The 25,936-nt window shown below is 59.6% G+C and overlaps 1 protein-coding gene across 2 annotated transcripts in view; it reads right to left on the bottom strand.

The window, feature by feature from the left end:
- Positions 1-6,902: 6,902 nt before the first annotated feature.
- Positions 6,903-25,936, bottom strand: part of SLC12A7 (solute carrier family 12 member 7) — a 59,159-nt gene continuing 40,125 nt past the window's right edge. Inside the window, exons 15-24 of one of the 2 annotated variants that reach the window (XM_058564403.1) lie at positions 25,534-25,653; positions 24,487-24,591; positions 23,788-23,956; positions 20,296-20,491; positions 19,721-19,890; positions 19,171-19,302; positions 16,352-16,459; positions 14,674-14,852; positions 10,637-10,770; positions 6,903-8,508 (exon numbers count right to left, since the gene is read on the bottom strand). In XM_058564403.1, the coding sequence (XP_058420386.1) occupies positions 8,417-8,508; positions 10,637-10,770; positions 14,674-14,852; positions 16,352-16,459; positions 19,171-19,302; positions 19,721-19,890; positions 20,296-20,491; positions 23,788-23,956; positions 24,487-24,591; positions 25,534-25,653 (1,405 nt within the window). In that variant the 3' untranslated portion in view covers positions 6,903-8,416. The remainder of the gene's footprint in view (positions 8,509-10,636; positions 10,771-14,673; positions 14,853-16,351; positions 16,460-19,170; positions 19,303-19,720; positions 19,891-20,295; positions 20,492-23,787; positions 23,957-24,486; positions 24,592-25,533; positions 25,654-25,936) is intronic. The other variant, XM_058564404.1, reaches the window with a different exon arrangement.

The following is a 25,936-nucleotide window of genomic DNA, read 5'->3' as shown; positions in this document are numbered from 1 at the left end:
AGTGAGTGGGTGAGTGAGTGAATGAATGAACAAGTGAGGGAATGAAGGAGTGAGTGAATGAGTGAGTGAATGAGTGAATGAATGAGTGGGTGAGGGAGTGAACGGGTGACTCAGTGCGAGCGTGTGTGTGAAGGCAGCTCTGTCAGAGCACCCCCCAACCTGCCATGTGAAGCACCCACATAGGTAGGGGCAGCCCAGGGCTGGCCTTTCGCTGGTTTCGGGTGGCGGGGCCCAGAGGTCCAGGGAAGGCCAGGCTGCAGCCACGCGTCTCCTGCGGGCCCTGCTCCTGAGTGCATGCGGACACGGAGGGCCTCGCCTACACCTCCCGGCTGGGAACACAAGCTGGTGCCGTGATCCCTGGGACGCAGGCCCCCTCAGAGCAAGGAAGCTCTGAGCACAGAACCTCAGAGCAAGCTGTGCTGAGGTGGGGGCAGGTGAGAGATTCCCCCAGAGTGTGCCGGGCACGGCTGAGGCGGTCATGCTGGGGGCTGCAGGCAGGGGCTGGTGGAAGGGACTGGAACACCAGCTGGGAATTCCTGGAAGGGAACGGGTGCTGGGCAGGGCTTTGGGCCCCGAGACTGTGGGGAGACCCAGGTTTTCAGGAAGAGACCAGGCGCCGTATGAGCTGGACCCAGGCTCTGGGGAGCCCCGGAGAGACTCCTGCTCTAACTCGGAGTTCCGGACTTCACCACCTCTTCCCACGAAGCCCCTTGCTGCACCCGGAGGGCTGAGCCCAGCAGATGAGACAGCCCCCAGGACGGGTCCAGCTGCGAGCCTTATTCTGGCTATGTCCCGCCCCCTGCTGACACTGAGGAGGTGCCCGGCAAGCTAAGAACTGAGGAGAACGCCCTAATGTGGTGAAGAGTGTCAAGAGTGTCTGCCGACCTTACAACCAAACAAAACCCAACAACAAATGCCCCAGCCCGCACCATTCTGAGAGCAGAGTGAGACTGGTGCCCTCACTGCAGCAGGCCACGAGAAGGAAGGACCTCCTGACGGCACAGGGAATCTGTCATGGTTCCCCGAGGTGGGGCTGAGGGGCAGTCCAGAAGCGTCTACAGATAACTTCAAGTCTAGCAAAGCCTCCAGATAGATGGTTCGCGTCCAAAATCAATGTATTTCTGTACGGCAGCTACTGGTTATGAGATAATTTTTTGTGGGTTTGTTTTTTTTTTTTTTTGCTGAGGAAGATTTGCCCTGAGCTAACATCTGTGCCAATCTTCCTCTTTCTGTATGTGAGCTGCCACCACAGCATGGCCACTGACAGACGAGTGGTGTAGGTCCACACCCAGGAACCGAACCCAGGCCGCCGAAGGGGAGTGCGCAGAACTTAACCACTAGGCCACTGGGGCTGGCCCACAAGTTAATTCTTAAAAGATGCTGTGATGGATAATTTTATGTGTCAACTTGACCAGGCAAAGATGGGGCATTATTTCTGGGTGTGTCTGTGAGGGTGTTTCTGGGAGAGATTAGCATTTGATTCTGTAAACGGAATAAAGAAGATCTCCCTCGCCCACGTGGGGAGCATCCTCCAATTCGTCGGGGCCCAAATGGAACACAAAGGAGAAGGAAGGGCACTGCCCTCTCTTCCTGAGCTGGACGTCCATCTTCTCTGCTCTCAGGCATTGGAGCCCCTGGTTCTCAGGCCTCAGGACTCGTAATGAACTATCCCCCCGGCTTTCCTGGGTCGCCAGCTTGCAGGCAGCAGTTTGTGGGCCCTCTCAGCCTCCATGATCCTGTGAGCCAACTCCTATCACAAATCTCCTCTTCTGTCTCTCTACCTATATCCTATTGGCTCTGTTTCTCCAGAGAACACTGACTAGTGCAGATACCACTTACAGTAGTGCCCCAAAATATCAAATGCCTACCAATACATGCAAGAGGAGGGGCACAGTGTCTCAGCACAGAAACCGTGACTTTGATCAGGAGCACGCCGGAAAGAGCTAAGCGGAGCGCGGCCTGCGCACAGACTGGCCCACTCGCACCGTGCAGACACCAGCGCGAAGCAGCCACGAGGTCCCAATCAAAATGTCAGCAAGATTCTTTTTGCAGCAATTGACCATCTGATGCTAAAATTCATGGCAAAACAAGGGGCTAAGACTAGAAAAACCAGGTGGAGACAAGCTCCACTGCCTGTCCTGGCCCACGGTAGTCACAGAAATTCACTCAGTGTTCGAGGCCAGGCAAAGTGACCAAGGAACTGGACAAGAGTCCAGGCCCCGCCCCCAAACACGGTCACTGGATGATGACACGGGTGGCCCTAGGAAGCCGGGGCCGAAGGACAGCCTTTCCCCAGATGGTGAGGGGTCAGTGGGTCCCTCTGGGAAAAGGACACCTGACCAACACCTCGCTCCACTCCAGGTGGACACAATGCCACGGACACACAGCAGTCCCCTAGAGGGCGGTGTGGGAGACGGCTCAGGAGAAGGCTTCTCCCCCGGGCCCGGGTGAGAGGAAATGATGGTGAAAATTAAGGACTTGTGTGCATCAAGTGGCGCAGAAGGAGGGTGGAGAGGAGAGCCGGGCAGTGGGCGAGACCTGCAGCGCACGGCCCACAGAGCGCGTATCAGACGCGCATGCACGCCCCTGACTCGGGAAGGAGGCGGCGGGAGCCCCGCAGGGAGACGCCCGGAGGCCCAGCAGAGGCTTCACCAGGAGGACGTCGAGGTTCTGCAGGAAGCCGTGTCCTCTCGTTTGTAGTCAGGAGAACGCAGCCACGAGGACAAGGAGCCTGTCGCCATTCCAGGGGGCGGAGTGACCGGACCGCCGGGTACTAGGTGTGGCCAGAGGACGCGCACAGGTGCCCGTGGTGGGCGTGCCCACTGGCACGAGCACCTAGAAAACGCTGAGCAGCCTCTACTGCGGGCGGGCGTCCTGTGCCCTTTGACCTGGCAGCTCCTCCTGGGAATACACCCGCGGATCACGCGTGCCCACCGTGGGGCAGCCTCTGCTCCCACGCGGCTTTGTTCCTGGAAGCCTCAGCTTGCCACCATGCACGTGCCCCTCGGCCGCGGGCGGTGACTTGTGGGTACTCACAGAGCGGGGGATGACCCGGCGACGGAAGTGACCCACTGCCGCGGCACCGCCCGCCCCGCGAGTCCATTTGCGCAGGCTCCCGCGGGCCGGCGGGAGGGACAGTCAGGACGGTGGCGACCTCTGGTGGGCAGGGGCCCGAGGTGCAGCCCGCTGGGCCACAGGCCCGGCTCCCTCAGGGACTTGCGGTGGTGCCACCATGAAGGATAGAGACGGCGACTCCCGGCCCGTGAGCAGAAGCTCGTGTTCCCACATAGCTGTCAATTCCTGGACGCCACGCAGGAGATGACAGCTCAGGACAATTTAGGACGCTGGACTCCACCGCGGGTCTTCGCTCTGAGGAAGATGGCATCTCATCACATGGCGGTCACGACCGTGGTGGCAGATGTGAGGAACTGTCCTGAGACCTGTTGGTTCCCCATCTCCCTCACCTTCATCCCTGCCTGTCCCTCGGGGGACAGGGGCCACTGCAGAGCACCAAAGAAATGAAAAGGAAAGCCGGGGCAGCCTCCCGTCCCCAAGGGAGCGCCTGACGAGGCCTGGTGAAGAGATGCCTTGGCGGGGACTTGGCACCAGCAGGGCCTGGGGCTGTGGAGGCCCCGGGTGGGCCGGAGTGGACGGCTGGAGTGGCCGGCATCTTGGGGTCCCCGGGCCTGCATGAGGGAGCCGGGGAGGGGGTTTGGGGGGGAGCACGTGGCTGTGAGTGAGGACAGGGGGGCCAGCCAACTGCTGCAGGGAAAGCAGCCCCCAGGCAGGAGGGGCCCCGGGAGTCGGGGAGGGGCTGGTGCCCAGGGGCCGGATGAGCAGGCCACCCCTGGGGGAGGCAGGCACCCCCCGGGGCGAGTGCAGAGGAAGCCTCTTGGGGCTTGTCTCCGGCCCCGCCTGGGGGGAGACCCCCAATCAGCTGAGTGAATCTGATGGGACCTGGGATTGGATCACTTCCCCTTTCTGCACAGACGAATCCCAGCTGCAGGAGAAGTCACGCTTCCACCACCCACTTGTGAACAGGCACCCACACGTAGCCTTAAATGTCTGCGGAGACAGCACTCAGTCCGTCCTCATCCACCAGGGGAGCCGCCGCCTGAGACGGCCACCACGCCTGCGGCTCCGTGGCCGTGGCCCCCGCGCCCGGTGTCATTTCTAGGTTGGGTCGAAGCCTGTTCTCGGGCAAGGACAGCCTTCATCAACCCGCCCTGCACGTGCGACCGACCTCACGACATGCACTCACTCCTCCGGGGTGGGGGCAGCTCCTCCTCTCCCCATCAGTTCCTTAGAAGTCGCACAAGTGTCCATCATTCCTCCTGCCCTGTTCACATATTTTTTCTTTTTTTGATGGAGACGCTGTATACAGGGCTGTGCAGACAGTCCTTCCTGCCCTCCCATGGGAGGAGGCGGGTCATCTGCACCCTGCGAGGAGGTCAGGGGTTGCCTGCGCCGTGCAGAGAGGAGGTGGATGGGGTCTCTGTAGGGGCCAGAGGTCACTTGCACCCTGCAGAGAGGAGGTGGATGGGGTCTCCGGGGGGGGTCAGGGGTCACCTGCACCCTGCAGAGCCGAGGTGGCCGGTGCACTCCGGAGCACTGATGTGGCAGGCGCTGCCGTCTCACACCCGCTGCTCTGTGCAGCCTCTCGGCCGCTTAGACAGGTTTTCCTTTCACACGACATTGGGGTGCTCTGGCGTCTCGCGCTTCTGCACCCCTTTCCAGGGCTGTCTGGTGGAGCAGCCCTTGCTGGCCGCTGCCCTCGATGTCCCCTCCTCGCGTCCTTCCCCTCCCCCAGCCTGGAACCACAGATGGGTTTGGTCGCACAGCCTGGAGCCCCGACCCTCCTCCAAGCTCAGGGTCTCCCGGCCTTGCTCCCATGGCCAGGAGCCCCCTCACTCTGATGCCTCCCTGGAGCCTGCCTGCCCTGCCACAGGCGGCTCTCCCACGCCCTGCTGACCTGGCCTCCGACGTCCAGCAAGCCCCATTCCTCTCGGTCCTTGCCACCCGCCTCACGGCCTCCGCCACCCACACCAGAGGCAGGGCTGCCTGCTGCTCCAACACCAGCACCAAGTCCCCCAAGCCCCTCCCGCCCTTGGGGTGTCCCTGCCTCGGGGTCTCTGCACATGCTGCTCTCTCTCCCTGGAAAGGCCCCTCCGCTCCCGACTGACCCTCACTCTCCTCCTGTTTCAGTGCAGCCCTGCCATCTGGTCACAGCTCCCACAGCTCGCGTGGCGTCCTGGTTGACACTGTCTCCCCAAGGGTGGACGGAAGGGTCGCAGCTCAGAGCTGCACAGAAGGGCCTTGGTCCAGTGACATCAGGGGCTCCATCCCCCCTCAGGCCCACAGGGGCTGGGATCCCTCCAGGTCGGGGCCTCTGCCTGGATGAGGCCCATTCCTCCACCCAAGGGTTCCAGTGTCCCCGCAGCACAAGGCCCTGAAGGCGGTGTTGTGGAGGGTGGGAGTCTGTGAGTTTATCAGTTTAGGAAGCGACACGTTAGCAGTCAGCAGTGCTCACTCACCTGTGTGGAGGCATGACGCCGCGTCTGGAGGCCACAGAGGCCTCTCCCTGCACTGACCTCAACTCCCGAACTGACTTGGCCAAGGAACTCGCTGCGTGGGTGCCCACAGGCGCGGCGGAGTCAGAACCCACAGACTCCGCCAACTCCTTCACTCATGTCTCTGCCAGCCCCCCATGGGGCCTCTGACCATGCCTGGGCCTGGTCCTCCCACTGCTCCCAACTCCCTCCTTCCTGCCACCCTGGGCCTCTGCCCATTTGGTCTCACAGCCCCGAAGGCCCGGCCTCTGTGCTCCAAGTCTCGGGCACTCTCCTGCGGTGCTGCTCCGCCCCGTGCCCAAGGCCCATAGGACACACAGTAACTAAGAGCTTCACACACTTCATAGTTCACCCGTTATCGCGTCCATTCGGCATTTCCTAGCATATCCACAGATTGTGCAAACTTCACAACGAAATTTAGAACATTTCCATCATCCCAAAGGGAAAGCTGTGCCCACTGACAGTCGCTCATTCCCCCTCCCCCGCCCCTGGTAACTACTGCCGATCCCCTTCCCGTTTCCACGGATGTCTATTTGGGGCATTTCATAAGGAATCACACATGTGCCCTTCTGTGACTGGCTTATTCCATGCAGCATAACGTTCTCAAGGCTCCTCCAGTCTGCAGCGTGTCAGTGCTTCGTTCAGAGGCTGATTACCTCCCACTGAACGTCTGCACCACACTGCCCACCACCTACCAGCTGAGGGCCATCGAGCTGTTCCCAAGTCTTGGCTGTTGTGACGAATGCCGCTACGAACGTGCATGAACAGGTTTCTGTGGACAGATACTCCTCCTGCTGATCAATCTAGGAGCGGAACTGCTGGGTCACAGGGTAACGCTGTGTTTGGCAATTGTAGGAACCGCACCAGTTCCCACACAGCTGGGCCTTTCTGCACCCTGCCCCCACCACCTGTGCTGTGGGAGGGCTCCACGTCCCCCAGCACCCATTCCTCCCCATTCCTCTGGCTACACCCGCATCCTAGCAGGTGTGAACTGCCGTCTGTGAGTATGCTCGAGTAAGGGATCCCCTCTAAAGACAGCTTTTCTTTGCTGATCCCACCCTTATAGAAATTACAGATGGAGTCATTCAACAACCAGCAGTATTACCTTATTGCACTGCACATCTAAACACAGGGGGCATAGGACAGCTCCCTGTTGATTAGCGTTTTTAAAATTCTCTTGGCCAATTCTCCTGATAATTCTTCAGCCATCTGAGTTTTCTTTGGCTGATCAGATCTAAAATAAACTTCTCGAAGACAAGGGAGGGACGGATGCATTTTCTCCAATTGTTTATTTTTTATGCCGAATGAGACACAGGAGATTCTTCAACATACTCAGATGTTATACAATTTTACTCTTCTACTAACAAAATCATACAAAGACAGAAACTAAAAAAGAAGCACATGGCATCAGCTTTAAACGGCTGCAGTCAGGGTCACAGTTCACAGCGTGGGAAGGACGCGCGGTGCTGACACGGACACCTCGGGAGGGCAGGCGAGGGCACAGACACCACATTCCCACCTCCGTCCACGCAGCCAGCTCTGCTTCGTGTGACAAGGGTCAGGACAGGAGTGGGCCCTGCTTTCCAGCCGCTGACCGACATTCCAGCCAGTGCAGACACTGCTCTCCTCTCGGCTAGGGGACCCAGACTGGCGGCCCTCCCCAGATGCGGGAGGGGGACCGAGTGCGAGGGGGCGGGTTCCGCTGCTAGGTCAGTGCTGGATGAGACGGCCACGAGGACCAATCCCCCACCCCACCCGGCTGCGGCTGTTTGGCACATGCTCCGGCCAGTGGTCACTCTGTGTTGCCCAACTGCTCCTCAGAAACATCTGGAAGCACATGCTTAGCCTTTGCCCTGAATTGAAATCTAGGGACCGGGCTGGTTTCCTTGGAGTCCGTGAAAGCCAGAGAAAGCGGAGGGCCTGGCGTTTGGGGCCGTCCTCTCTTTATGGACAACTTGATTATCACTTGGATGCCCAGGTGTTTGAATAAATAAATAAGCCACACAGAGGGTGAGGCACAACTTACTGCACGATCTACATGGAACGTGATCACGACACAGAAAGTGGAGACCAAAAGGTCAAGTGCAAAAAGCCTACGGGTCATCGCAGGTGTCTGTCAGTGCCCTGAACTCGGCTGTCACCATCCCCTCCGTGCTGGCAGGAGGCGACACACAGGCTTTAGCCGGACGGGTCAGTGCCGGGGGCCGCTGACGCTGTAGGAGCTCCACACTGCAGCCCCTTCCCTCTCCGAGCATGGAGCATGGAACCGGGTTGTACATCAGACGCTGAACTGCGTGGCGTGCTCACAGCTCTGAGGGGCTCTTCTGCTGACGCCTGCGGCGTGGAGAATTCTCGGCATTGACTGTTTCTGTGTGTGGCACCCTGGCTCTCACCACGCTCACCTGTGCGAGGTGCCGACGGCTCCAGGGCCTGCCGGGCTGGCCGTTAGTGCTCATGAGGGGATGTGGCCGGTGACCCGGCTGCAGACACAGAGTGTTTTCTGGTGAACATCCTGGACGGGGAAGAACTAAAATGTAACCGCCACCAAGCCAGCAGGTCCAGCCACAGAACAGTAATTCCAGAATCCAAAGGCCGAGCACAGGGCTGGCGCTGCTCGGCTCACTCTGCCCAGGTCACTCGAGCCTCCCTCAGGAGCACACGGGGCACCAAGGGCGCCCGTGTCTCCCCTTCTCAGTCACGCGCTGGCTCTCGGCCTGCACAGGACAGCCCCCCGTGGTATTCTAGACACTTCTGCAGGAAGCCACACCAGCAGGCCAGGCCACGGGTCAGTGTGTGCCACGCACCATCCCCATGCCGGCCCAGCACGTGCCTGGGGAAGCCGAGCGTTAGGAGTAGATGGTGATCACCTCCCGGCCGCTGCCCCTGACCAGGAGGACCCTGTTGAGCCCCTCGGTCAGGACCTCGAGGAACTCCATATCTGGGGGACTGAGTTAAGGAGACAGCTGATCCACCGGGCGTGTAACCAGAAGCATGAGGGGAGCGACTCTATTTACTCAGACCCTGTGTCCAGTCAGGACTCGAATTGAGAAAGAGGAGGAAGGCCGAGTCAGGGAAGCCAGGCCCCAGGTTCTGGAGGGAGGGGAGGAGACCCAGAGACCCCGCCCCACACAAGCCCTCAGCCAGGCTCAGGTCAGCCCCGACCGAGACCCGAGAGGAGACCCTGCCCTCCCCCAGGGGCTCTGCACACAGACGTGGCAGGAGGGATGCCCTGGATGGACGTGTCCACCATCCACTGAGATGCCCGGACAGGCCAGGAATCCCGGTCACCAACAAAGCGCAGATTCCTAAAGCGTGCGGCCAGCTTGAGGCTGAAAACCTGCAAGCCAGGCTGCTCACCTCCTCGGGGCTACCTGCCTCCTACTGCCCTGAGGGGAGGGCGGGGGCCGAGCCCACGATGGCCCCAGGCTGCACACCCCCAGGTAGCCCAGGGACCTGTCCCCTTATCACAGGGGACACATGTTTAGGGGCTGACCTGTGACCTCCAAGGTCATGCCTGCCAGCCTCCCACCCTGACCAACCAGGAGGGCCCACGTGGGGACAAGGGGCAGCCAAGAGACAAGCAGAGAAAGGCTTGGAGCAGACCCTCTGGCAGAGGTGCCCCAGGTCTGCCCCGTCCTAGGGATGGAGTTGTGGGAGATCAAAATTGGCTACCCTCAAATATATCTCTTTACCTTGATTGTTTTCTCTGACAGACATTTGACCTCCCCCACTAACTGCCTAAAGAATTTAACATAGAAGACCTGTTCCAGGAAGGAGTTACTATCTGATGGCTGTAATATAATGTAAAATAGATGTTACAATAGGAAAGGCACTGACGGGCCCCTCTTATCAAAAATTCTCTCTCTTCCCGGCCATTCTCTAGGTGGCCCTGCGAGGAGTTGCCAGACAAACACTTACATTTATAAGGGAAATCTCCATTTGTAAAGGTATCTCCCTCTCTATACTGGAAAGAGGGAGGATGACCTCATTTCTAGAAACTTATCAATGTGGAAGGTGAGGCCTTAAATCTGCATAATAACCTTACTCTTTGTTTACTGTGCTTTAATGGTAATCTCCTGTAACTGACTCCCCCCACCCCCAACATCCTCCTTTGTCTTCGACTGAAGATGGTATTTAAGACGAGACTCTCTGCTATTGTGTTGAGAAACTCAGTTTCCTTGGTTTTTCCCATGTATACATGTTGTTAAACTTGGTATTATTTCCTCCTGCTAACCTGTCTTTTAATTATTTGGCCAGCCATAAGAACCCTGAGGGAAAGGGTGGAGGGGGGATTCTCCCTCTTCCCCGACAGAGTAAACACACACAGCGCCTGAGGCCGCAGGAAATCACCCAGGACAGGAGCCGGCTGGCGGGAGCTCAGAGCCCAGCACCCAGGGGGCTGGTGGCCGGGGGCCACGCCACAGAGACAGGGTCGAGGGTCAGTGATGTGGTGACCGGCCTCCTCCTCTAGACATTTAGGGTTCAGTCTCCATGCTTGTGTCCACCTCACTCATCGTCTCAATTCCTGGGGCGTCCTTGTGTGCTGCACTGAGGGCTCGGCCATCGGGAACACCAAGCGCATTTACCCTCTGCTCGTGTTGTGTCGTCTACACCGCCTCCTTCAGCCCTGGCACCGACACCCCAAAGTCAACTGGGGGCTGTCCCCTGCGATTCCCCAGGACTAGCTCTCCTGGACCCCCAGTGGCTCAAATGCAGCTCCTTTCCTCAACGGCTGAGATGGAGAGCCCCCACCCCTACCCCCTGCCCACTCCCAGATCCACCACTACCGGCCACGTGGGGACAGGCAGGGCAGGGGTCTGCTCCTCCGCCTGGCCGCCCAACTGCCCACAGCCCCCATGGGCAGCCCAGGGTGCGGAGGCTCTGGTCTAGGCGACCCCAGGCAGGGCTCCTCGCCCGCACGGACGTCAGGTCGGCCTCAGGGCCCAGTGCTCCCGGCTCCAGGGGTCCCACCTGAACCAGAGGAGAGCCGGCCGCCATCCCGTTACAGGAAACACGGATGGCCCTGCCCGTCACCTGCCCCAGCGGGCAGCGCCCAGAAAGGATACAGTTCTCATCCCCCTGCCGGCTTTTGGGGGGCCCTGGCATGTTGAGCAGCACCAGCTGGGCGTCCTGGGATTTGGTGAGCAGGACGCCGTTGAGCTTCACGGCTGTGTGCATCCTCCTGACGTTGCCCTGGTTCCTGTGGGAGACCCGGTCACTGGGCGCCACCAGCCCGAGCCTCTGGGCTGGGCCGTGTGAGCCCGCCCCGCCCACTTCACCCTCATCACACAGGGCCAGGTGAAAACAACCAGGACTCACATGGAGTCACACCCGGAGAGCCCACAGGGAGGTGACTCCACGTGAGAACCCTGGCGACAGGCCGGGGGAGTGGTTTGTCCAGCAACAAGAGGGCTTTGCCTCCACACGTCCTAGACTGAGCATTGCTACAGCCGCCAAGCTTCTACGTCTACACGCGGCTCTACACACAGGCGGCAACGGGATGCTTCCCCGGCAGAGCTCGCCGTCCGGGCACAGAAAAGCGCTCGCACAGTGGTAGGCCCTGAAATGTTTCCCGTTAAAATCCCGGGCCTCGTAGCCGAACCTGCTCTAAATGCTGCTTTGTGACGGCCCTGCTGAGCACACACGGCAGCTTCTCACTCACCCTGACCCGGGCTGGGGTCCAAGGGCACCTCAGAGACATGAGGAAGAAAAGGCCCAGGCCCCTCCACCCAGCTCCATGGCCACTGCCGTCTGAGGTCCTGTAATCAAGCCAGAGACTGTGGCCAGGAACGCGGCTCGCGGCACAAGAGCTTGCGCAGCCACTATGAGGTCCACCCCAGCCCTCCGCCCACCTGGACACTGCTGCTCTTGGGCGATGGCTGAAGGACCAGAGCTTCCAACACTCGGTGACCCAGACCCTGTGTCTTGTGTGCTCACTAACTACCCAGTTCTCCACATTCCACAAGGCAGGCAGAGCGTCCACTGTGCGCACAGACCCTTCTCCAAGTGTCCTAGGCAGCCCAGGCCAGCAGCGACCCCCAAGGAAGGGTCCCCACCAAGTCAGATTGGGGATGCTGCAGACCTGCGCCCCCCGGCATGCCTGGGCACCCTCAGGTCTCCTGTCCTCCATGTTTATCCCAAGCGTCCCTAGCCAGGTGGCTGTGGGTCCCCTCTCAAGTGAACTGTGTCCTAGGAAGCACATGGGGGGACACTGGCCTAGGAGAACTGCCCGCCTCAGACCACCTGCACCTCCGTCTGTGTCAGAACACTCTGCACAAGCGCCACTTCCCAGGTCACACACTACGGAACCCTGGCCAGCCACAGGCAGTGCAGCCCAGCAGTCTCAGCTGCAGCCTCTCTGAGAGGAGGTCACCTAGGCTCCGGACACGAGAAGGACGGGCACATGGACAGACAGACAGAGGCTGCCACACAAGGGGTCAGGGAAAGGCCTGCAGGACGGACGACCGGCCACAGCCTTTGATCAACTCAACCCTTAAGCCAAATAAATCCAATTATAACCACCAGTCACAGAAGCAAGACAGGGAAGAGGAATCCCTTATTTTCCTTCTCCAATTTCATCTGATAAATTACAGGTCGGGTCTCCGGCCACAACACAATCAGATCTTTCATCACAAGAACCATGAATTAGTTGCCTGGACAGACCACAATTACCAGTGTGTCTGGGGACAACAGCAATTCCAGAAATGCATGTGTGTGATGTTAAACCATCTCGTGGGTTAAGAGTCTGAAAACACGTATCATCTTAAATCCAAGGTCTGGATCTTGAAGGGCCTGGCTCCAGGGCGATGTGCCCCGTGGAGGTCAGAGAGGCACAGACGGGGGCCAAGCGTGGCCTCGTGTTTCCAGAAAGCTAACAGAAACCCGAATTTGTTCCTCAACAGCCGGCCATGAATCCGCAAAGCAAGGAAATGTATGATAAATATGTTGAATCTGGTGGAGAAGAGCCTTCGAAACAGAGATCCCTGAGGCTAGGAATTAGGGTCCGGGGGTAGTGGGCCACCGGGAGCTAAGGAGGGGGCCAGTGAGCCACGTGCCCACAGTGAGCGGGCAGGCAAAGTGGGAATTCTGTCACTCAGTTCCTGGTGGTGACACTCGAGGAGGGCTGACAAAACAGAGACTCGGAGAAGACACACAACACACCCTAGAGGGCCAGCGATACCCCGAAGTGCACCCACTCTGGGGACCCCACGGTAAGTCACACGTGTCACCAAGGGGCTGACCTCCGCACCTTCCAGAAGGTTCTCCCACTCTAACCCACAAAGAGGAGTTAGATGGGAGTGAGGTCCCGTCCCCAACGCACGACTCCAGGTCTGCACACTTAGTTCATGCCCGTAAAACAGTCTCTTCCTAGTTCACGTTCTCCTGACTCTCCAGGCCTGCTGGGGTCCAGACCCGACCCTGCTTGAGTGTGGCAGACCCACGCGGGGGCCCCTGTCAGCCACGTGGCACGTGGGGACGGAACCTCAGCGGGCCTCCAGCTCAACGGTGTTTAGGGGAGAAACCCTATTCCTGTGTGTACGCGCTTGTTTTTTAATTAATAGACTTTTTCTGGAACACTTTTAAATTACAGATAAACAAAGCAGGAGGCACTGAGTCCCATGTACCCCCTCCCTCCTGGCAGCTTCCCGACGTGTCTACATGGCCTGCCCCTCAGTGGCCAACCTTTCCCACTTCCCTTAGTGTGCGATTAACTCAGGTTTGGGGCTAAACCACCTCATCTCCTGCTCGGCTGTGAGCGCTGTCCTGGCTGCTGCTGCCGCAGGGGAAACACCCAGAAAGTTCTGCGGGAGGATCGGGGAGGGCGAGACAAACAGACAGACGACACAGCCTCGGGATCCCTGGGACACCTCCCGCCCGGCCCTGGACCCCTGGCCATGGAACTAAGCCCCGAGGGCCTGACCATGCACAGGATTCATCCACGTCCCTTCCCACAGGGGGACTGAAGGATGCAGCCTCCTCCGGGTGAGACAGCATCTGGTGTCGGAGAGACGGGGAAACGCTGCGGTTCTGCATCCGCGCCTCGACCTCGAGGGACGTGGACGAGTTAACCGACAGCTACCAAAGCACATGCTTCCTCTCCGCTCTGAGCCGGCTCAGGACCAACCTCCCCCAGACCCCAGGTGTTCCGCGTTATTTAGACAACAAGATTCGGGAATGTGCCGTGAGTTGCTCTGAACAGAGGAGCGAGGATTAAACAACTGAAAGCCACGGCGGGGGCGGGCAAGCTCCGCCTGCACACGGACACACGCGCACACAGACAGGGGCACACACACGGGGCCATGCATGCACACATGGGGACACGTGCACACACGCAGCCATGCACACGCGGGTTCACAGGGCTGCAGTGCCGGGCGTGCGGGGTGACCAAGCCTGAGAGGCATCCTAAACAGAGCGAGCGAACTTACAGGTTTCCCCATTCTCTACAAGGGAGAGAAGAACAGAAAGATTACTGCAGAAGCGCCCGCGACACACACCTGTGAACAACGCTGGGCATACCCAGGCTGCCCTTTTCTGGCTAATCCGGTCTTTCTCCACCAGGGGTCTTACTGCTTGGGGCCCCAGGAAGCCCCCCAGTCCTTCGGGGCTTTAGGTTTAGCTCCACCACTGAAGCCCTCAGGGAGCTCTGGCTCTCCCATCCGGGGCCCGAGGGGCTGTGTGACTGTGACTCAACCCAGGACCCAGCCACACCGCCTCCCCCGTGGGCACCTCTGCCAGCCCGGGGGGTGCTCAGCTCAACACCACAGGCGGAGCCAAGGCAGGACACAGGCCCCGGCCCTGACGGGCAGCCTACACGGTTGGGGGGTCAAGGCTGGGAGCTGTGAGTCTACCCAGAAGCCCTGACTTCCAGCAGCTGCGAGACCCACCAAGGACCCAGACAAGCCAGCGCACGAGCGACTCGCTGCCTGGGGCCCGGCTCACCAGACCTGAAGGAGACCGGCCGTCGGGCTGGCTCCATTCTCTCACAGGCCTGCTGGTCCGCAGCTGTGGGCCTGCAGTTCTTCAATGGGCAGCAAAGGGAGCCCCCGTCCACTGCTGGGTCAGTGCAGCAGGACGGCCACCTGCAGCCGCGGGTGACACTCACGGCTTCAGGGTGAAGAGATCTTTGAACCCGGACACGCCGGACTCTCTGTTCTTGGACTTCTCAGCGATCAGCTTCTCCTTCGTCCAGGTCATCTGCACCCTGTCCGGCGTGGACGGGGCTCGGGTCCTGCTGGCCACCGCAGAATGGGAGGCGGTGTTCCTGTCATGGATGAGCTGAGCCTGGGGGGACAGCGGGGGCAGCAATAGCACTCAGCAGACCGGCAGTCCCCAACCTCCCCCGGGGAGGAGACAAGTACAGTGAGAGAAGCCGCTCTGCACGCCTTCAGCCACAGAGCCCAGGGGCTGCACGACCAGCAGACCTAGGGGCCCTGCACCAGCCCTCCGCGTGGCGCCCCAATGCCGCCCCACCCCTGGCTGGTGCCCCTGCTCCTGGGCTTCCAGTCCAAACACACCCATTCCTGCCCCGGCACGGGAAACCGTGAGAAAGGACCCAGGACCCCACGTTGATGGGAGGCGACGTTCGTGCCTGCAAGTCTCCACACTTGATGCAGCTCCACACACACTGCCTCCGCCCCCACTCCACCCATCCATCCCTCCTCTCACCCACCCTTCCTCACTCATTTGTTCATCCACTCACCCACCATTCACGCATCCGTTCCCGTCCATCTCCTCATCCACCCATCCCTCACTGACTCACCGATTCATTCCTTCATTCACTATCCATCCCCTGACTCAGTGGCTCACCCATTCATTCATTAATGTATCCATCTCCTCACTGGCTCACCCATTCATTCATTCATTCACTATCCACCCCCTGATTCAGTGGCTCACCCATTCATTCATTCATGTATCCATCTCCTCACTGGCTCACCCATTCATTTCTTCATGTATCCATTCCCTCACTCACTGACTCACCCATTCATTCATTCATGCATCCATCCCCTCACTCATTGACTTACCCATTCATTCATGTATCCATCCCCTCAGTGACTCACCCATTCATTCATTCATTCATTCATGCATCCATCCCCTCATGCATCAACAGCATAGGGGCTTACAGGAAACCCACATTCTTGGGGTGGGGCAACGAGTGTCGACGGGGGTTTGGGGAGGGGTAGGATGCAGAGGGCGGGAGATACAGGGTTGCACAAGGCACCCAGGAAGCCTGCGTGCAAAGAAAGCACTGACTGATGGCCAGAGGACAGTGGGGGAGGCCTGTGGAATGAGGGGGCTCAGGGCAGGGGCAGTGTGGCCAGAGTGGAGGTCGCTCAGACAGTGACAGGGTCAGACTGTGCGGGGCTGCAGGGCCTCGTGGAGCCTGGGGAGGGGTCTGGAAGTGGCTCTTAGGGACTCGCTGTGGCTGCTGCTTTGAGGACGGCAGGGACAAGAGGAGGGTGGCCAGCTGGGCCGCCGTGGTGGTCCCAGCAGGAGATGATGAACGAGGGACTGAGTGTGGCCCACAGTGGCTGTTGAGGGCGCGACCTCGAACCGTGTGGAGGAGAGAAGTGGAAGCGGAAGGCACGCCACCCAGCTGTTCACAAAACCAGAGGTGCAGATGCCTGGCTCCAAGTGACCACAAAGACCGGCCCTGACAGCCACGCGGGGTCTGGAGGAGCCCAGGCCAGTGTGACGCAAACAGGTCGTCCTTATCACGCGGTCCCTGCACCACCACCTGTGACCGACCGCCTGCACCGCATCAGGGACCCCCACGCACACACCTCCCTCTCCCGCTCCGTCTTCGACAGCTGCATCTGCTTCAGCATCTGGGACCTCTGCTCCATCATCAGCGTCTTCTCGTACGTGAACGCTGAGATGTCGTTTTCAACCTAGAAAGTTCCAAAGCACAGAAGTAAACACGTGTGCAAAACGTGACGCATTTTCACAAACTCCACTCGCCTCACTCCGTGTTCGAATGAGGCGAGACACAACACGAGCGCGTGTGTCCTAGGTGCCCAGCTCCTTGCCTCTCAGTCCTGCCCTCTGCCGTCTTGGAGCTCCCGTCCCCAGGGGCCCCTGTGAGTGTGAGCATGTAAGCGTGTGTGCGGGCGAGTGGCACCAGCCGTCACAACTGAACACGCTCCCCCCCGAACCCCCGTTCACTGACACACGGGACGGCCTATGAGAAGGAAAGCGCCACCCTTGTGAGCTAACCCAGCGCACACTGTGTCGGGGGCTCTGGTCCCAGGCTGCCCGGCTGTGGCCCCAAGCACACAGACCGGGCATGAGGGACACGCTCTCAAGTAACAGGAGTCACTTTCTGTGCCCCGAGGAGAGCTGGCCGCCTGCACAGGACAAGTCTGTAACTTGCTCACTGACCACAGAGCTCAGACCCTCTCCTGACCACTGGCCCGTCCCTCAGTGGGTGACGCTGGGTACCCTGCCTGTCCGGGGTGGGGTCTGTGAGCGCAGCATGCACCAGTCCTCAACACCCCTAGGGCCCTGAGTGGTGAGCCGCCGTGTGCCCTCCGTGGGGTTCTGGGCGCCCATCCGGCAGGGCCAGGGGCCCTTGTTCACGGCTCCTACGAGCTGGTCCCACTCCCTTAAACTTCCCAACAGGTTGCTGTGTGGGAAAATTCACTTTTATGTGTTATTTCTGTATCAGGCCACTTTACTAACTTCTTACTGATTACATTTTTATTTTCTTGGGTTTTCCAGATACTGAAATCATAGGCAGAAAAAAAAGCATCCCTATTTCTAATACTTAAGACTCCAACATCGACTTCCAAAAGTGAGATGGCTATGGACGCTGCACCTACTGCTGACTCTGTGGGGACACGCTGGCCCCTGGGCGTCCACAGGGAACTGGCTCTGGGCATTAACCAAACATCCACTTACTTTTACTTCCCTGAGGCTCTTGACATAATTTATTCACTTTAAAGAAGTTCCAACAAACACCCCAAACCCTTCTGTGGCAACACTTGGCGGTTCACGCTCCCGACACTGGTCCTTCTGAGACTTGTTGCCGGGAGCACCGTCTCCCTTCACGGTGACCCTGATTTCTTACTGCGAGATTTCAGCCTCTGACCCTGGCTTCCCCTCATCCTTCATTCTCACACATGCCGACCCCCTACCCCGGCTCCTGGGGATGGTGCCCCAGACACCCCAGGCCTCGCGGGCCACAGGTGATGCCCTCACTCTCCGTGAAGAGGGCTCCCTGATTCACAGGACCCCACATGAGAGTGGCGTCCTCGACCGTCTCCATTCTGGTGGGCCCTGGATGGGGGTCCAGCCTGGCGAACACCCCAGGAGCAGCAGGAGGGGAAGGAGGGACCTAACTGACCCGATTCTGGCCGAGGTCTGCTCGGGTTCCCATTGGGGAGGAACTAGCCACTCCAGCACGAGGGCAAGCAGGGTCCGTACAAGGCAGGGACAGAGGCCTGCTCTCACGTCACAAAGCAAATGCAATTAGGTCTCTAACGCCACAGACCTTTCTACTTAAACCTGATTTGCAATCATGACTGAAGCAGGCAAGGCTGTGGATTTTAATGTTATTGTTGAATAAATCACACCCGCTGCCTACTACAAAAGCTGAATAAGATCAGCGGCTCCGAAACACAGTCACTAGTTACTGCACAACCGTGACACCGAGGCCACGTCTCACGCTGTGGCTCTGCTGTCCGAGAGGCCTCCTCAAACGCACGGAAGACCATCCGCCATCTTAATCTCAGAGTATTTAAAATTGCGTGAGGGTCCTGAACACAGACGGGGCAGGCCGATGGATGGTGACAGGGAGGATGGTGGACGCTGAAGGGACGTGGGAGCTGACTGGTGACCTGCCAGCAGTTGAGGTTAGAATGACGTGAACAGTAAGATAAACAGCGTGGTGCCGGTGTGTGAGCGAACGTGGGAAGCAGCGCGCACAGGTCCACTTCACACACGTGACCAGAGGAGAGAAATCGCACCCAGGAGACACCCCAACATGAAGAAAATGCTCCCCTGCAGGAAGTAGAGCCTAATCCCCAACTGCGCCGAGGGTGGCTGGCCTTGGGGACACGTTTCCCAAGGATGGAGTGTGGACACGGAAACGCTGTGACTTCACAGCACAGGTGTCTGGAGGACACACCTGGACCACAGGTTCACGTCACCTGTGTGGGCTGAACATCGCGTCCCCCCTTACAGGACACACGGAGGACGGCACATCACTCTGTGGTCTTCCTCCCACGAACCCGTAAATCCGGTCAAGAGAAAGACATCAGACACACCTACACTGAGGGAGGTTCTATAGAATATTCTACCTCCTGAAAACTGTCAAGGTCACAAAAACAAGAAGGAAGTCTGAGGAACCGTCACAGCCCAGAGGGGCCTGAGGGGACACGGCGGCCAAAGGGAGTGTGGGGTCCTGGATGGGATCCAGGGCAGGGGGACATCAGGGACGCCGCAGACGCTAACAGTCTGGGGTGCAGTGCCCTCCACTGTGACGACCACTGTTACTGCAGTGTGAACACGGGGCCGGCGGGAGCCCGACACCGCCTCCCGACGCCCAACTTCGTTAAAACACGACAGCCAGCAGTGGCCGCCCACGCCCACACGCCCTCACCATCTCCACCACCTCCACCTCCGCGCTGATCCTGAGGTGGTACAGGAACACCTGCAGGTCCTTCTTCATCTGGATGCTGTTGTCGTCCACCTGGGCCACCGTAAAGATGCGCATCCGGCACTTCCTCCACACCTGCGGCGGGGGTGAGGCCCGGTGAGCCCCTGCCCGCCCAGCACCCGTCGTTCCCAACCCCACCATCCCCCCGCGGCCACCCATGACACAGACTCCCCCCAGTACCCCCTACCCCTCGTATGACCCCTCCTTCACGTGACCCCTGCCCCCATGTGACCCCCCACACCCGTGTGACCCATCCCCTCATGACCCCTGACCCCATAGGATCCCTGACCCGCAACGTGACCCCTGCCCTGTGTGCCCCACCCCACCCCTGTGTGACCCATCCCCTCGTGACCCCTGCCCCAGTATGATGCCAGACCCCCATGTGACCCCTGCCCCCATGTGACCCCCACACACCCCTGTATGACCCATCCCCTTGTGACCTCTGCCCCCATAGGTATCCCTGACCCGTGACCCCTGCCCCCGGCACCCCCACCTTATGCTGCCGCAGCAGGAAGGGCAGCAGCATGAGGAGGCCCCCGTCGTGCACGATCCACCACACATCGATGTTCCCGTCGCTGAACCGCTCCTGGTTTTGTGGAAACAGGTCCACGTTTTTGGCCACCAGGAGGGCCTGGTGTGCTGCCGTGGTGTCACGGACGGTGTCTGTGGAGAGGCAGTGGGTGGGTCACCGGGGCCTCAGCAGAACCACACAGCCCTGCGGACTCACCAGGCACCAGCCAACATGGGAGGTGGCAGCAGGTGAGGCCACAGGGTTCCTGCAAAGCCCCACCCGGGCCTGGTGCCCAGGGCAGCCCTCGCTCCATCAGCAAGTCCCCTGCCCGGCCTGAGGGGCACAGGGCAGCCGAGTGGGTACATCGCCAAACCAGGGGGCAGGGCTGGGAGAAGGGGAGAGCGCGTCTCAAGGCTTTCAAATGGCCATTCGCTTCTCAAGTGAAACAGCACAGCCAGGGCCTCCAACAGCCTCCAGAAGCAGGCTCTTGGGCCCAGTGACCCCGAGACCCCACAGGCCTGTGGGAGCCCATACACAGGCCTGGAGACGTCGCTCACCGACAAAGTTCTTCCAGGAGAAAGGGTTGTCCTCCTGCTTCCAGGACGCGGGCCAGGCCATGAGCACCGTGTTGTGCTTCATGCCCCCCAGGCCGGCTGACTGGATCAGGTGGGACATGCCGTCCCGCAGGTTGGAGGACACCACCAGCTGGCAGAAGCCTTTGGTCTTCTCGGCGCCCATCAGAGACCGGATGTTCTGGGGAGACAGGCCAGGGTCGGTGTCCCAGCGCCCAAAGAGCGGGCTGGGAGGAGCAATCCAGCACCCACCACCACGAGGGTGCCCGGGCGGCACTGCGCAAGCCGCACACCCACATCACTGCCTCACACAGAGAGACCACAGGTTCAATGGGGGCGTGGCCTTTGGTCCCCGAAATTCAGGACACAGGCCAGGGGCTGGAGGGGCCCGCCTGCCCAGGTGTGCACGTGGGCGCACGGGTGCGGGAGAACAGTGTGAAGGTCCTCGGGACACTCGACACTGGCAGTCCTTTACACATGACCTCCGTCATCACCAAGCCCCCAACGTCTCACTCAGAGATTTCGGACCCTGTGTTACACACCCGATTCGTTGAAAACTTCACTAGGATGTGTCCAATCTAACAAGTCACCTGAGAGAGACTGTGGAACGTGCGTCCAGGCGTGGAACACCAGGCACGTGCCACATGTCCCGCCGTGGGCAGTCTGCCCTCTCCGCCACGTGCCAGGCCTCCGACCAGCGTGGCTCAGTTTCAAGGGGAGGCCTGACAGTGACCAATGACACGCCTTTTATTAAAGCAGTGACCTGTGTGGACACTGATCTCCTCCCCGGTCACGCTGACCAGCCCCCGGAGGCCAAGGCTGGGGCCCCCTTTAGGCAGAGCCGCGAGCCGCAGAGGAGTGTGCCCAGCTAGACACCAAATGGACTGTCCCACTGGATTTCAAACTTGCTTGGGACAGCGACCCTTGACCCCTGGATTCCTGCTTCCAAATGGGAGCGTCTATCCACGCCTGACCCTGCTGCATTTTGGAATACAGATCATTTGTTTTCCGAGTCTCACAAGTCTGTGGGCAGAGGAACTGTCCCCAGGATGGACTACACCCAGAGTCTCACTGACACCTGATTCAGATGATTGAGAAGATGAGATTTGGGACCTTTAAGTTGCTGATGTTTAGACGAGGTTTTGGACTCAGAGTTGATGCTGTAAATAGGTTGACACCCGGAAGGATGTTGCAATGACATGAATGTATTTTGCACAAAAGGCAGATGTACATTTTGGGGGGCCAGAGGACAAACCATAGTGGTTGATGGTGGGCCCCCAAAAGATATTAATCCTGAGAACCTGTGAAGGGTCCCTGCAGATGTAACTAAGTTAAGGATCTGCAGATAAGATCATCCTGAATGAGGGCGGCCCTGAGCCCAATGACAGAAGAGGAGAGACATAGACACAGAAAAGCCATATGATGATGGAGGCCAAGGCTGCAATGATGCGGCCTCAAGCCCAGGGACGCCCGGAGCCACTGCGAGCTGAAGAGGCAGGAAGGACCCTGCCCCAGAGCCCAGAGGGAGCACGGCCCTGATGACACCTTGATTTTGGACTTCTGGCTCCAGAACTGGGAGAGGATAAATCTCTGTTGCTGTAAGCCCCGTTTGTGGTCATTTGTTACAGCAGCCTCCAGACCCTCACACAAAGGGCCACAGCCACTTCCCTCCTCCCTTCCCGCACTTCAGCTGCCACCCTGCGTCAGAAGGGCTGCTGGCTCAAGAAGGAAAAGTCCGGATCATCACATCCGTCTGACAGGCTGCACTTCCCGAGGGCATCTCACCCAAGACCCGGGGCCGCCCACGTGCATACGAAATGCAGCTCAGGGGACACTTCCTGGAATCACATGTGGCCAGAGACTAAAGCACAGGAAAACGGCCATCAAGGGCTCAGCTGCGTCAGGACGTGGTCACTCGAGGAGCTTTACAAACCACGTGATCCTGGCCCCGAGACTGACCATTTCTGACACCACTGGCTGAAGTGCTGACCTCAAGGAGCCAGAGCGGATCTCAGGTGCCTCCTGCCTTACTCGACCACCTCGGTGCACTGCACAGCCAGGGTAAACAAAACATGCACTGTGCTAAATGGAAAAGTGATGTTTTAAAGTAAAATAAGTGTGCTAAACACACTTCTGTGTGTATTTCTGCAGGATCATTTGTTTAAAAAAGAAAAAAACTGGAAAAAATCCAGAACAACACAAGTCAGATGATTACGGTGGTCGTGTCTGGGCCGTCTGGGCTCAGGCTCAGACTCTGACCTCCCCACTCAGTACCAGATGGCCAGGCCCCCGTCTCCCCTCCCAGCTCTGTTTCCTCCTTGGTTCCCCAAAGAGATGCTGGGAGGACAAAGGGGGCCACCGAGTGGTAAGAGAAGTGACGCTCTGTCTGGCATCTGGGCAGGTCTTAATGCGAGCTGTGGCTGGTGACCACGTGGCACAGCATCACAGATAAAACACCAGGGCCTCTCCCATCCGTGGAAGCAGGCGCGTGCAGGAAACGCACGCGGTGGGCCTGGAGCTTCAGCCACACCAGACGCAGGAAGCCATCCAAAACACCACGCTTTTGCCAAAACAGCCAAGGTGCCAAGGTGAAGAGGCTGCCCTGGCCAAAGGTGGGACGATGCGGACACCCCCAAGGACAGCAGCACAAGGACCAGTCCACGGTTTACAATCAAATGCAGGTTTACAATCAGATGCAGGATCTAAACCAGCGGTTTACAGCCAAAAACGGTCAAGTTCAAGCACCTGGGTTCACAATGGCACCAAAACCAAAGCGCCGGTGCCTCTGGAGATGGACAGGAAGGGACCCAGCGTGCCTCCTGCCTTCCAGAGCACTCTGAACCTGGGAGCTGCTGCAGGAGGGCAGGTTTCTGTGCAGGGGTCGGCTGTCTGGCTGATGGAGGCCGTGGAAGGGGCCGGACACCGTGTTCTGCACCTGCCAGGGGATAATGTCAGCAACAAGCCCCTCCAGCAGTGCTGCCTCCCGTAAATGAACAGCCTGCATCTGGAGGTGCCTCTGGGTGCAGCCCCAAGACACTGGACACGTGGGCTGACCCAGACATGGGGACGGCAGACAAGCAGCCGCCACTCAACCCGTGAGCCAGGGAGAAGGACACACCCAAAGAGCAAGAGGCTTGGAGACACGCTGCCAGCCGGATGGAAGGCCTGATGTGAGTCCGACACAACCCCAGCCAACAAGAAAGGGAAGAAAGGAAGACGCGAGACAACTAGGGAGGCTGGACACTGCCTGGCACAAGACGATGCTGAAGGTGTTGAAGAACCGTTGTTAGAAACTCCTTTGTTTTAGAGACACACATGGACACAGCTCGGCACGGAAGGACAGGTGGTGGTGACAACACACACAACTGTTTCAGGGCGTCGGGGATGGAAGACACGCTGGTTTCACCTTCGCGTGCAGCCCAGGCAGGACACGGCCTGGCCCCACCCCCCGCCGCTGCCCCAGCCGCCCAGTCCCACCTCCTCGGCCTGCTGGGCCTCCACACGCTTGTCCAGGTAGGTCCCCTCCAGCACGGAGCCCACGATGGTCAGCCCCTTGCCGGCCTTGAGCTGCGTGGTGAAGGACAGGAGGCGGGGGTGCTTCACGTGCTGCTCTGCATCCAGGTTCAGCATCACCAGCACCTGGGGCCTATGGCGGGGACAGCAGTTACCATGGCAACACGTCACCACAGCCCCCCGACAGGTGGGACAGGTGGACAGCGGGCCACTGGCCGGGGACCGAGAACCCTGGTGGGCACCTCTCTGCCAGGCACAGCCTCTAGGTACATGCGGGCTGGAGGCCAAGGGGCTTCCAGTGCAGATACATCCCCCACCTCCTCCCAGAAGTGAGAAGACGGAGGGGCCAGCCCTGCACGCAGACGTCCACCACCCAAAGCGTCCACAGCAGGACCCGACAGGTAAGCTCACCCCTCCCCACCCACCACACCCCAGGCCCGGCTCAGAGCCCAGCACGCCCTCCCAATGGCCCTCACCGGGCGGTCAGATACAAGCTGATCACACCCAGGCCGCCCCGCTGTGGACTGAGAGAAGGCACTGGAAGCTCCTGATCATTTCCTAGTAAGGGTGCCGTGGTTCTTCTCTCTGAAGTCAGACTTTAGAAATGGGCACTCCGTGGGTTTAAAGGGTGTGAGGTGGTCTCGGGGTGCTGCGGGCACTCACCTCCAGTTCTTGGTGTGGGGGGTGCTTTGCTCCACGTGCAGCAGGGCATAGCGGGCGGCATTCAGAGACAGCCCCCTGATGCCATCACCCCACTCCTTCTCGGCCCTGCGAGGAGAGTAGCTGTGAGGCCCCGCCCTGCAGCACACCCAGGACGGGACCACCGGGCAGGCCCCCTGGGGGCCAACCTGGGGTCTTTGCAGCACTTCTGTGACAGAGGAGGGGGCCTCCCAAGTTGGCTAAGCACGGGAAGCGGCAGGACACGAGAAGGGGGAAGAATGGGGAGGGTGGGGGTGGCACTGGCAGCCCCGTGTGGGACCTCAGTGGGAGGCAGACAGGGGACACAAAGGAAAGCCTGCCGGCAGGGGACTCTGAGGGGCAGGCAGTGACCAGGGCAGAGCTGGCTCCACAGGCCCAGCCTCACCAGCAGGAGCACAGGGCCTCTCAGGCCCTCCTTCCAAGCCAGCGAGAAAGAGCTGGGAGGGGGCTGCACCTGGGGCCCACCCTCCTCACCCCCACCAGCTGGCCCTGCGAGGCCCCAGCTCCCTCCAGGGCGGGGGGCCAGGGCAGCCACGGGAAATGCCCCAGTGGTAGACTGGGGGCTCTGATGAACTATGGTTGCCGTGGTTTTTCTGTCTACAGTGTACTCTGGAAATTTTGAAATCCACCATGTCAGTGCCATCATCAGATGGATTTCAAAGTTTCCAAACAGCGCACTGTGAAACATTGTGGCTATTATACAAAGACACAGATAAACCTCACCACCTATTGTAACAAATGTGGAATCCACAGAGAACGGTGAACGTGGCGGCTCTCCCGTTATGACAATGGCGTGCGACAGAGAGCTCGCAGGTGAACGCCTGACCCCACCTGAGGGCCGGCGCCGGGAGGGGAACGGGGGCTTTGAGAGCTCGGCCACCGGAGGCGCCCATGCACCTGTCCCCCAGGAGACACTTGGATACGAGACCCCAAGGAGGCCCCCCTCCAGGGAGCGCGAGTCTGCCATGAGCCCGTGAACGTGGCGGCCAGGTGCGGCCCGCAGCAGCTCACCCTCGGTACTCGATGTACTTGTAGATGCAGCCGGCTATGAGCATGGCGCAGAGGGCGTAGTACCAGGAGCAGATGAACATCAGGGCCAGGCACAGGCTCATGCCAAGGAAGGACAGCGTCCTGGGGGAATGCGCAGCTCACATGCAGGGCCCCACCCAGGGCCCCAAACTAGCACGTGAGCAGCTGCCTCAAAAACGTCACTGGTCCCTCAGTGAAAATCTTTCAGTTACTCCAAGAAAATAGCAATGACGCCTGGTGACTGGGTGCTCCACCCCCGCACTGTCTCGGAGGGCTGAGATGGCCCCGCGACTACACTGACCACCTGCTCTGCTCCCCAGCATGATCAGCGCCCTGCTGGGCACTTAACAAAATGGGCTTCATGCGTCCGCCAGAGCGCCCGACG

This window comes from Diceros bicornis, chromosome 20 (assembly GCF_020826845.1).
Source record: "Diceros bicornis minor isolate mBicDic1 chromosome 20, mDicBic1.mat.cur, whole genome shotgun sequence".
Lineage (NCBI taxonomy): Eukaryota > Metazoa > Chordata > Mammalia > Perissodactyla > Rhinocerotidae > Diceros > Diceros bicornis.
The sequence above is the reverse complement of the archived record's forward strand: the minus strand, read 5'-3'. Positions and strand labels throughout refer to the sequence as shown.